Below are 12,174 nucleotides of genomic sequence, written 5' to 3'. Positions count from 1 at the left end.
TGATGTCACTGACCATGTCATGAGTGATGTAATATGTGACGTCATCAGCAGTGCATTGCGGGCGCGCAAGTTATAGTTAGCTGAACTAACTATAACGGGGAATTTCAAAGGTTTTGTATGAGTGAAATGTCCAGCTAACTAGAACATGTGTGAAACTTATGGTTTTTTCAGTGAATTTCTAAGTTTTTTAAAATGCTAATTCCTAACTATAACGTGACTGAAACCTATTGTTTTTTCAGTGAATATATATATATATTTGAGTATTTTGTAAATACTGGATTACTTCGTAGGTGCTTTCACGATGGTACAACTGTACTTTTGTTAAACTGCATTTCATTGCCTTACAACTCTGTCTACTGTAGAAACAGGAAGTTTACACCTCTTATCCCCATTTCTAGTTAGATCTTCTGAGGTGAAGGTTGTACTCTTCCCCAGAGGGAAAACTTGTACTTGCAAGCCACCTTTTAGATTTTGCTGAATTGCAATGGCTTACCAACAAGGTCCTATCCTGGTTAAGTAGGAAAAAGAGCGCAGAACGCAAGAGAAGGAACAGGAGGTGGAGCACAGGAAGAAGCTAAAGGATTCTGTTGTGTAGGAGTTTTTCTCCTTGCCAGCAGGCCGAAGAAGGTTACTGGGAAACTAGTCACCTGAAACCTTTGCAAGAAGTTAATTTCCCATGGCAACATCAACAGTACTCATTTGGTATGACAGGAATGAGGGAAAACCTGCAGGCTATTTATTCAACCAGGTTGGTGCAGGCCAAAAAAGATGTCATAAGGAGTTGGAAGTGGCCTAAGCAGGAACATTGGCAGCTGCCATTTCTTCTGCTACTGCAAGACCTTCGACTTGTTTGGCGTCCGCAGGACCTCCAGCACTACCAGCTGCATCTGTCCCTCCAGCACCAGGTCAGCCACCACCCACTGCTGCTGGTACCGTGGTGGCAGTCTATCTGTTAAGGCAAAATAGACACATTGTGGAGCTGTTTGGCAGTACTGCAACATACTGTCCCCTGTGCCATACTGTGAGTGTTGCATTAGAGAGCGATCTCCCCATACCATGGTGGGAGCTTGTCATGGCCAGATTTTTTGGCCTTTGTTGCCTTCCTGTTTTCTGTAAAAACCTTTTATAAGTTGGTCATGTTGACCTTTGAAAAAAAACTTCCAGAAAAATGTTTACGAAAAAAGTTATTTTTAGCACTAAATAAATATCTAACAAAATAAAGAGCTTGTACCTGTATTAGCCATATTTTTTCAGGTAACAAATACAACATTGTAATTAATATACCGGATAAAAGGTCATTGTAAGATAAATTAAACATGTGCCTTATGGTAGTTTCATACTACGTGGTAACAGTGATATGTGATTGTATTTATAGTGGAGTACACTGTTGTAGAGTGAAGTGACATGAAGTGGAGTTGAGAGTCATAGAGTGGAGTGTTGTTGAATGGCATAGAGTGAAAACAGTGTTGTAGAGTGGAGTGGTATAGAGTACAGTGGAGGAGAGTGTTGTACAGTGGCATGTCATACTGTGGAGTGTCATACAATGGACTGTTGTAGAGTGGAGTTTCGTAGACTACAGTAGAGTGGAAGAGAGTGTTGTAGAGTGGAATTCAGTGTTGTGGAGTGGCATAGAATGGAGTAGATTGTCGTAGAGTGTGATAGAGTGGAATACAGTGCCATAGTCCATAGAGTGAGGCGCCTAGAGTGGAGTAGAGTACCGTATAGTGTCCTAGAATGAAGTGTCATAGAGTGGAGTGGTGTGTCGTAGAGTGTCTTAGAGTGGAGGGGAGTAAAGTGGAGTGACATAGAGTGGAGTGCCATCTCGTAGAGTTTAGAGGTGTGTCGTAGTGTTGAGTCGCGCATTGTAGAGTGTCGTAGAGTGCAGTTGAATGGAGTTGAGTGTCATAGAGGGGAGTGGCGTAGAGTGGAGTGGAGTGGCTGCCTTTTCATTTTGCCAGGGCTTTCATTAACCAAAAATATTGTGTTTCGTCATTTCCATGTACGCAGTATACCTTGAATGTGCTGTAGTGGTATACATCAGCCCAATTTATCACTGTGTTTTTGTCCCTTCTTACTTAAAAATGACTTATCCGATTCATATCAAATAAAAAACAAGCATTTACAATGCAACGGTTTTGCCTTCAGAAAAGTTAGAGCTATTGGCATTGTAAATGACAAACTTTTTATTTATGTGTTGGTTTTGAAAACAGATAAATAAATGGCATTGTCATTTACAATGCCAATAGCTTACTCTGTCGCAAATGCCAGACGTATTGCATTTGCATACACACACCCACACAAGAGCCCCACACACACAAGAGCCCCCCACACACACCACACAAGATCCCCCCACATACACCACACAAGAGCCCCCACACACACCACACAAGAACCCCCCACACACCACACAAGAGCCCCCCCACACACACGCAAGAGCCCCCCACACACACATGCAAGAGCCTCACACACAAGCGCAAGAGCCCCACACACACACGCAAGAGCCCCACACACACACGCAAGAGCCCCCACACACACGCAAGAGCCCCCCTCACACGCAATAGGCCCCCACACACGCAAGATCCCCCCACACACGCAAGAGCCCCCCCACAGACGCAAGAGCCCCCCAAACACACGCAATAGCCCCCCACACACATTCAAGAGCCCCCCCACACACACGAGCCCCCACACACACAAGATCCCCCCACACACAAGAGCCCCCCACACACACGCAAAGAGCCCCCACACACACGCAAAGAGCCCCCCACACACACACACACGCAAAGAGCCACACACACGCAAAGAGCCCCCCACACACACACGCAAAGAGCCCCACACAGAGGTCAGGGGTGGCACAGAAGCAGAGTTTCACCAGCTGAGGCTCGCATGAAGCCTCTAGCATGAAATAGAGGGAGGGTAAGGGAGAAGTGATGAAAAAGAGGAGGAAAATGAGCGTGAAGGGAGAGCTGCATACGTGGGGCGGGGGGGTCGAACTTGGCCAGAGGTGGAGGAGGTGTACCCCAGACATGAGGGAGTGTGTATAACTGCAGCAACGCTCTGCGCCTTAGAGGCCCTGCCGATAATGGAGCGATGGAGCAAGTGTGGGACGAAGGACCCTGGGTGGGGGGTGAGAGTGATGGAGGGTTGAGCTTGGTCGGAGGAGGAGGAGGCGAGTACCCCAGACACAGGGGTGAGCGAGATGCAGGATATGGGTCATTCTAAATTATGTAGAAAGGGGGATTTCATTGGCCACTGGGGCTGTAACTACAAGCACCCATAGGGGATTTCCTGATGTGATTTAGAGATTCCAATGGCGTCGGGTCAAAGTTTTATAAGACCCTCCTTACGCAGCTGCTTGCCCCGCCCTCACCAGGGATTTACCACCATTTACATCATTTGGGCGTAGCAGTTGCTACGGCTGGACTTGCTGTTGCTGCTCTGGTCTCTGGTCATAAAGGCAGCGACAGGAATGGAAAACAAGTACTTTGAAGTTGTGGGACTGCCATATATCTGACTAAAACGAAAGAAATAAGATATCATGAACTCAGGAATAGGCTTTCCAATACTTAATCAAACCAGTTAAAATTAAGGTTACCAGATGACTTTGTCATCAAGGACACTATGTTCCAATGCTGTGATTTCCATTTACAGATCATTGTTTTAATGTTAGTCCAGTTGAAATGAACCTAAACTAAAATTCCTAAAATGCAAATAATTACTACAGGAAATGGTGCTCCTTGATGACATGAGTTATCAGCCGGTAAACAGGGTGCCACCTTCTTGACTTGTTAAAGATGTCATGCATTTATTCCACATGCGCGGAAACAAACTGCAAGATGAGACATTTCTTCCTGTTGTACAAAAGGAAATTACAGCCATGCCTGCTGTCAAGGATAACAAACGACTTAACTGGGAATGAGGTGACACATGGGATGGCCAGGGGAATGGACCTCGAAGCTGTCCGTGTCGCAGTTTCACTTCTTAGACCTACAGCTGTTATTCTTACAGAAACTACGCAACAGCTTTCAGAATGGCAATGACACATCCAAGATAAAAATCATCTACTCCTGGTTTCCAAGAAGAAGAAAAAATACGAAACAGAGAGGTTAAGCTGAGAAAACAGAAAGTGGAACCAAAAACATGCTTTCAGTATCAAAACAGTGTGTTAGTGACTGAAATTTCACTGGAGTATAACTCGAGACAGCCACACCCTTCCCAGCTCGCCCACACTCTACTGCACACAGAGAAAGAGGGACTGGATAAGCATTCTCCCTGGAATCACAGCTTCCAATGCATCGCTTATGAGACCACCCTGGTGGTAATAAAGTGGACTCAGCAAGGGGGCAACACCTGCAACCAATACTCCGAGCAGCTCTACACAGACGTACACAAAACCCAACACAGTCCCCGAGAAAGGTAACTCGAAGCCCTCAGCCCACAGCGGCTAAAAACCACCCCGCTGCCTGGTGTGGGGTCAAATGCTTCCCAGCAGCTCGAACTGGGGTTCTAAAATGACAATGGTCCTTTTGAGTTGCAAATGAGATGCAGATTGCTCGGTTACAGTTCTTTATACGATTGAAATGTGGAGATATGCTAGGCTCATGAAACCCTTGCCTTGGAGGGACCCAGGCACGATGCCCATCCAACATAGGGAACAAGAGCACATGTTCATATTGCCCACCAGATTGGGGTGGGGGGTCCCTGCTTTCTACCTTCTTGGCCGAAGATCGAAAATCTGTTCTTGCAAGAGTTTTGCTCCATTACCCCGTCCCAAAGCAACTAAACCTGCCCTGGACAGACAATAGATGTCTATCTACTTCCATGTTTGAGATCCACCTTGTGTGAAAGGAGGCTTGCACCTGGGGGGGAAAAGATGGCAGATAACCTGCGGGTGTGAGGTGAAGTACTCTGACTGTCGGGAATGCAGTGGTTAAGAAAAGGAAGCGTTAAGGCTGCGAGCAGGGAAACGACGACTGTAAGTTCAAATGCCTTAGGCAGTGAAAATACGATCTCGGTGTGAACAGGCTTCATTTCATGTCCCCGGCTGTGAGTGGTTGCGGCTGTGGTGACTAGTACAGTCCTCTAGCTGTGGGTAGTGGTGGTAAAGTTTACTAATTGTGAGAAGTAGTAAAGTCAGTAGGTGAGGAGGCATTTTCACCCCACAGCTCCAGGCTCTTCACAGACCCACCTCTCCCCACCCGCAGGCCATGCCTAGAGCTGAGTGAGTGCCCGTGGTCTGTGTGGCACTTTGTGTCCAGAGCAAGCAGGGGCGTCAGATGCGGCCCGGCTCCGAGAGACTCACCAGCACTACTGCGAAGCGTTCCTCCAGCTCGGCGGGGTCAGGCATGGGCAGCTTCAGGGGCATGCTGTGGACTCTGAAGTCCGTCTGGGTGGAGTCCATGCTCCCTGCATTCCTCATAGTGCCGGAGGGCCCCGTGCAGAGCAGGGCGAGGATTCGCTCCACCTTCCCGTGTCACACACACCAAAAAATGCAAAACCAGCAATGTCCCGACTGCCGATTTTGATGCTGTGGGGACTCTGGTGTTCCGCGGCGTTTGTGCGGCTGGCACCGCATGAGTTTAGATGCAGTTTGAAAGAAACACATTTCCCCCATTATCCGGAGTTTTACATAGTGCGAACTACACCCGAAGGTATCAGCGGGAGGAGGGGCGGGAACGGGCTCACGGACAGCGGGAGGGGGGGCGGGAACAGACAGCGGGATATCGCGCAACCCACCCCTGCAAAGGACACTTCCGAAATGACCACCACAAACCTTCCCCCCCCCCCAAAAAAAAGAAACGCCCACCGCCGCATGACGTGGGAAAAATGTGAAAAACTGTCGGGAACGACCACGAATCTGGTCCGGCCATGACGGACAGATCTCTGTTCCAATGGCTAGCCTCCATTTATGGAGCTAGCCAATGGAACAGAGGGGCGGGACATGAGTACACATCTCTAGACATAAGATTTCGCCTGCGCCGAAAAGCTGCTCGGTGTGCAGCTTTCGACCAGGTGAAACCTAAAAAGGACCCTTTCCACACTATAATCTATATTCCTGCGAAATTTCTTCAAAATCTATTAAGCCATTTTGCCTCTACGTGTGTTTGAAAAGTCTATGAAAAAATGTATTGTTGGAAAAACATGTTTTGGGACCCCCTATTTTTTTTTGCACTTACTTAATAAATTCCACTAAGCTTTGCATCATCACCCAATATAGAACAAGCATTTGTAATGCAATAGGTCTCGAGTTATTAAAGTTGGTGTTGCATTATTATTAGCAATGCCAATAGCTCAAAGTTTCAGTAAAGCGAGACCTATTGCATTGCAAATGCTTTCAAGACTGTTGCTTTGTCTTGCGGAGAGGGTGAGGGAGAGAGGAAGCATGAGAAGGGAGGGGGAGAGAGAGAGGAAGCATGAGAGGGAGGGAGAGAGAGAATGAAAGAGGGAAGGAGAGGAAGAGGGGAGAGAGAGGGAGAGAGAAAGAGGGAGGGGGACAAAGAGAAGTTGGGAGGGGAGAGTAAGAGCGGAAAAGGGGGAGAGGTAGCGAGAGAGAGGAAGAGGGGAGACGGAGAGAGAGAGAAAGCGAGGGATGGAGAGGGAAAAGAGTGGGGGGAGAGAGAGGAAGAAAGAAAGAGAGAGAGAGACAGGGAGAGAGAGAAAGAAAGGTAGAGAAATAGGGGGGGAGAGAGAGATCTCTGTATACCATTACCAGAACCGAAAGTGAGGGTTGGGTTAACATTGGATTCAAAGCTCCTGGGCTCCTTATGCTTCAGAGTTAGAGACTTAACTCTCCCCTGGCACATTCAGTATCTTTTCTGTTTCACCAATGCTAATTGAGCGCATAAAATAAGGATATTGTTGCTGTCCCACAAACACTGAAAGCTTAGCTAAACAGGTTAAGCTCCCCCACACAGATTTATAGGCTATATGTAAAGCACCGTAATTCCAAGCAGATAGCTTTTTGGGTTACTATCCGTGCTTCACAGATCTCTCTTTGACCTAACAACTGATCCCAGCAGGGCCAACTCAGATTTGAACTCTTTCGAAGTTGCTAAAAAGAGTGCCGTTGATGACGTTAATAAAGACAGTTATTACAAGGCTGTAGCTGTGAGCGCTACATGTGTTATTGTCATCTTTCATTCCTGTTCCACGAAAGGCAAGTGCTGGCAGCCCAGAGCCCCAAGAGTGGTGGAAGGAATGAAATAAGGGGGACAGATGTCTGAAAGCGTAACTGGGCACACTCACGATGCAACCTTTCAGACGCCACTGTGCTTGTGAAGGTGCTATGACATTTGTCCAAGTTTTATCTTGCGGTGAATATTGTTACATAAAATATGCAAGGCTTTGAGGTAGGCTGCGCCTGCTTCCCTTGCTACAGGCTCCTGTTGGGGAACAACGTTTACAATGCAACTTTTACAATGCACTACCTTTACAACGAAACTTTTACAACGCAACATCCATTACAGCGCATGCCATTACAACGCAACCATTACAACGCATGTCACTACAACGCATACCACTACAACGCATGTCATTACAACGCAACCATTACAACGCATGTCACTATAACGCATACCACTACAACGCATGTCATTACAACACAGTCATTACAACGCATACACATACTACCCTTACACTATCCAACACTTACCCTTCTGTTGCACCCCCTCGAGTTAGAATAGTAATTTTTACCCCTACACTATCCAACACTTACCCTACTGTTGCACCCCCTGGAGTTAGAATAGTAATTTTTACCCCTACACTATCCAGCACTTACCCTACTGTTGCACCCCCTGCAGTGAGAATAGTAATTTTTACCCCTACACTATCCAACACTTATCCTACTGTTGCACCCCTTGGAGTTAGAATAGTAATTTTTACCCCTACACTATCCAGCACTAACCCTACTGTTGCACCCCCCTGGAGTTAGATTAGTAAATTTTCCCCCTACACTATCCAATACTTACCATACATGCAATGTACTGGTATGCATTGTAATGGTATGCGTTGTAAAGGTAGTATGCGTTGTAGTGGAATGCGTTGTAAAGGTAGTTTTTAGAGATGCGTTGTAATGGCATGCGTTGTAATGGAATGCGTTGTAATGGATGTTGCGTTGTAAAGGTATGCATTGTAAAAGTATGCATTGTAACGACATACATCCCTCCTGTTATGTCTTATGCTTGGGGGGAGATCAGGAGGGGGAAAACATCTTCCACCTTTAAAGACTCTTTCGTGCGCATCCCACCTCGTCAAGTCATGTGATGAATTGTGCGTGGGCCTAATTAGTTTACATATAGTTCAATCAGGAAGGCGGGCGGGAGATTGGGTGCGGAGGCGCTTTTGCTCCTACCGACCTGTAGCTCCCAGCTCTAGAGAAGCAGAGGCGGGCATGTTAGTTTCACTAATGTAATGATATATTTCTGTATTGCACTTCATAGCATTTATTGTCTTTAGGAGGGCTTTAAATATACGCAATTTTAGCCAAACTGTGCCTAATTTCTCGATCTGAGAAAGATGAACGGCTGAGCAGGCCCTGCCACAGTTCGAACTCACGCTCTTTTGGTCGGAACAGATGTTTCTATATTTCAACCATTTGCTTGGCTTGCGAAGAGTGAAGCCCCACAGATGAAGGAGGACAGGAGCTTTCATTGAGGGGGGGGGGGCTGGGGGATCAATTCAGAAAGCAGTGCCATGCTCTTGGGCACACTAGGGTTGCTAGATCGCTCCCTGATGCTTTTTATCATGCATCATTAAAATTGAGTTTTTACATCTGCTTGTAGCTTCAGTGAAAGAAAATTAAGACTACAACACCCAGCATACATAGGCCCCGCCTGCTTCCCTTGCTACAGGCTCCTGTTATGTCTTATGCTCGGGGTGAGATCAGGAGGGAGCAAACATCTTCCACCTTCAAAGACTCTTTCGTACGCATCCCACCTCAGCAAGTCCTGTGATGAATTGTGCTTGGGCCTAATTGGTTTACGTATAGTTCAATCAGGAAGGCGGACGGGAGATTGGGTGCGGAGAGGCGCTTTTGCTCCTACCGACCTGTAGCTCCCAGCTCTAGAGAAGCAGAGGCGGGCATGCTAGTTTCCCTTTAGAAAGTTGCTTTTTCCCTACTTAAAGCTCCTGGGGGCTAATTTGCATTACCCTGCTAGCAACTGCCCTGTCAGTGCTTGACCGTAATGAGTGAAAACCGCTCCCAGAGAAGCACCAATGATTGTGCTTGGTGACAGGATATAATAGGAGTGCCCATATTAGCGCAGAAAGGAAAGATGGGCATGTTTCAGGAATATAATTGACTTAAAAGAGACAAAGGTGGAACCTGCCCATTCATAGTTTAGTGTAAGGAGATATCTTCTTTTGACCCAAAATAGCCAGTTGGGCTCAGGCTCAGTGGGAGTGAGAACCAGTTAGGGGTAGCTCAGGAGGACGGTATTGCTCATTTCCCTAAACACCCCCATGACTGGCACAGAGCCTCCCTCTAAGGGCAGAAAGCTTGTCCTGTGTTAGATTTGCCATAGAATATTGCATTCTAGAAATATTTGCATTAAGGCAAGCAGAATGTTATGTAAATGTCAGTAGGTTTTTACCTGGTAACCTTTTCTCCATTGGTTAGGGGTCACCCTACACACTAGCTAATCCAACCATAAATCCGAACACTTTCTGGATCTGCAGAATAACAGAAGAAGGAATGCGCCAGCTATTTGAGACCTGTGGGGAGACCTGAAGGGCTGGACCTGCTCCCACTTGTACAGAGGACAAAGAAGTGTACTCTAAGGGATGGTTGTCTCACCTCCTATATGAGTGGAGGGACACAACAAGTTGCCTGTGACCAGTTGCAGCTGGAGCAGGAATAAACACTGGCGGTGGCCTCTGGTGGAGTAAGTCCTGACCCATAGTGGTGTCCCTAAGGTCCTGGGAGCCTTAATGGCGTCCAAAAAGACTTATTCTGAAATCTCTAACATTTTTGGCTCAAACAAAGTTGTACTTCCAGAGGACCGGGTCGAAATCACCCATAACAATCCGCTGAAGGTGCAATCTTGCTGGTCAAGAAATTCAGATTGCTCCCACTCAAACCTTTTTACCTCCCAAAAAATCAGTTCAGCAGGCCCTCTCAGCAAACCTATCTGACTTTAGTGCAACCTTCTCCATACATCTTGGTGCCTTGCTGTACTAGAGGATGCTGAGCTCCAAACAAGAGACTAAGTCCAAAGGTAACATTTTTGACCAGGTAAAGGCACTAAAAGTATCCAGCTAACAAGAGGACTTCCCTTGGCGCAAAATTTGACTTTTTCTGCTTGAACTTTTCTTGTCAAAACCAGCGGCTTCAGCGGGACCCCACTCAGTGTCTATCTGACTTCAAAGGGACTTTGTCAGAGAGATCTTGCTGCTTTGCCCCACTGGAGAATTTTGATTTCCATTTCAGTGACTAAGCCAGAAGGTAAAATCTTTGCAGGGGGTGGACTTGCTTGGTATATTCCACCCGCGCTCCCTTGCTGTCAGTTTGATATCGGACCAAGGTCCTAATCAGCCACAAACAGTGATTACCGCTTGGTGCTTTACTTTCTCTTGGGGATTCCATTAATAGATTGAATGAGGCTGTGATCTCAAAGGGAAAAATCAAGCAATGATGTTCCCTCCAGCAGCATGTTGCAAGCATGACATGTTGTTATCTAAGTTGAAAGATAATATGCCAGAACTAATGTTCCAAATCTAGAGTTAATTTGCAAATTCTTAGTATTTCATTGCTGCTCATATTAAAATCTAGATATTCACATGCAGTATGTTAACAGTTCCTTTGTTTTTCTTACAGTAACTGTTTTGGCAGAATCCAAAGAAATTAAAAACATGCTGAAGAAACAAGGGATTATTGTCCAGAGCATTGCTGATGTCCATCCAATCCGTGTGCAGCCTGCTCGGACTCTTAGTCATGTCTACACTAAGCTAGGTAGGTACAAGAATTGGGGAATAATTGTTTTAAATGGAAACCCATGGTTCAATTATATCAGCTGTTCTTATTTGCTTTGTTTGATTTAAAACATACAAGGGGGTATTTTAATAGCGCAATCAAGAGCCGTAGATATCAGAGCGCTTTACATGAGGACCTGGTGCGTGACAGAAAGACACATACATTTTTTGGTTAGGCATGAGGAGATTAAGTGATTTGCCCAGAATCGCAGGTTGTTGAGCGTCCCTGCTGAGACTAGAACCAGGTTCCCCAGCTTCGAGGTCGACCTCACTAGCCGTTAGGCCACATCCTCTCCTCTATCTGGCCTAAATACTGATAGCGGCCTACAAACCTTTACCTGAAATTGTAAAACTAACCAAGCTCATAAAAAAGCACAGCCCATAAGCATGAACATTAAAATAGTAATATGTTAACATTTACTGTGTCACGTTTCGGTGAAGCAAATAGAAGTTAAGATATCACCAACAAGGTCACTGTATCGACAAGCTCTTAAGAGGTCAGAAATTAAGATGCCTTCTCAAATATATTGTTGTGGGTGTTTAGGTGATACCATTTAGGCTGGTTTATTAAGATGAATGTCCCACAGGGAGGTTTCTATCTCTTACTTGTTAATGAAAAGACTCGAAAGACATAGCTTGCACTCACTTTTTTAGCAAAGATATTTTTCTAATTGATTTCGTAGTATTTGTTACTGCAAATTCAAAATCTTTTGAAGTATCCTCAAGTGTCAGATACGACCCTGAATGTTTTCAGTATGTATTGCAATTTGTAGATGGTCACCAGGTAGCACTGTTTGGCTGCAGGGTTGCATATGCAACACTAACTGATGTGATGTTTCGACTCTTAAATATGCCACTTGACCCATGGGACAAGTTATTTCTTTTTGCTTGCTACAGACACCCATTCCTGGAGATTGCCACCTCCTTGTCATTTTATTGATGTTTTGCAATTTTTCAACCCTATTTCATATTGTAGGGGTTAATTTGTCTATTCCCAGAAATGGTGTGTTTAGTAGTTGTGATCAGTTCTCAAACTGTAGCTTTGACGTTTTTGAAAAATGCTAGCTAAAGCTATAAGTTAAAAGCAGGTCATAGTTTTGCTCACTTCGCTCTATGCTTTGCAAGAACTGAAAAGAGAAACACAAGGTCACCATTCTTGTTCTGTGGACAAGACTTCTGACAAACAGAATAAAAAAAACTGATGACAAC

The 12,174-nt window shown here is 45.6% G+C and overlaps 1 protein-coding gene across 3 annotated transcripts in view; it reads left to right on the top strand.

Moving 5' to 3' along the window:
• PHKA2 (phosphorylase kinase regulatory subunit alpha 2) overlaps positions 1–12,174 on the top strand; it is an 852,423-nt gene that overhangs the window by 407,502 nt on the left and 432,747 nt on the right. For all 3 annotated transcript variants that reach the window (XM_086934344.1, XM_086934343.1, XM_086934345.1), the window contains one exon: positions 10,811–10,945. In XM_086934344.1, the coding sequence (XP_086790470.1) occupies positions 10,811–10,945 (135 nt within the window). The remainder of the gene's footprint in view (positions 1–10,810; positions 10,946–12,174) is intronic.

This window comes from Lissotriton vulgaris, chromosome 8, assembly GCF_964263255.1.
Source record: "Lissotriton vulgaris chromosome 8, aLisVul1.2, whole genome shotgun sequence".
In the NCBI taxonomy this organism is placed as follows: Eukaryota; Metazoa; Chordata; class Amphibia; order Caudata; family Salamandridae; genus Lissotriton; species Lissotriton vulgaris.
Note: the sequence above shows the minus strand (reverse complement) of the source record. Positions and strands in the feature narration are given on the sequence as shown.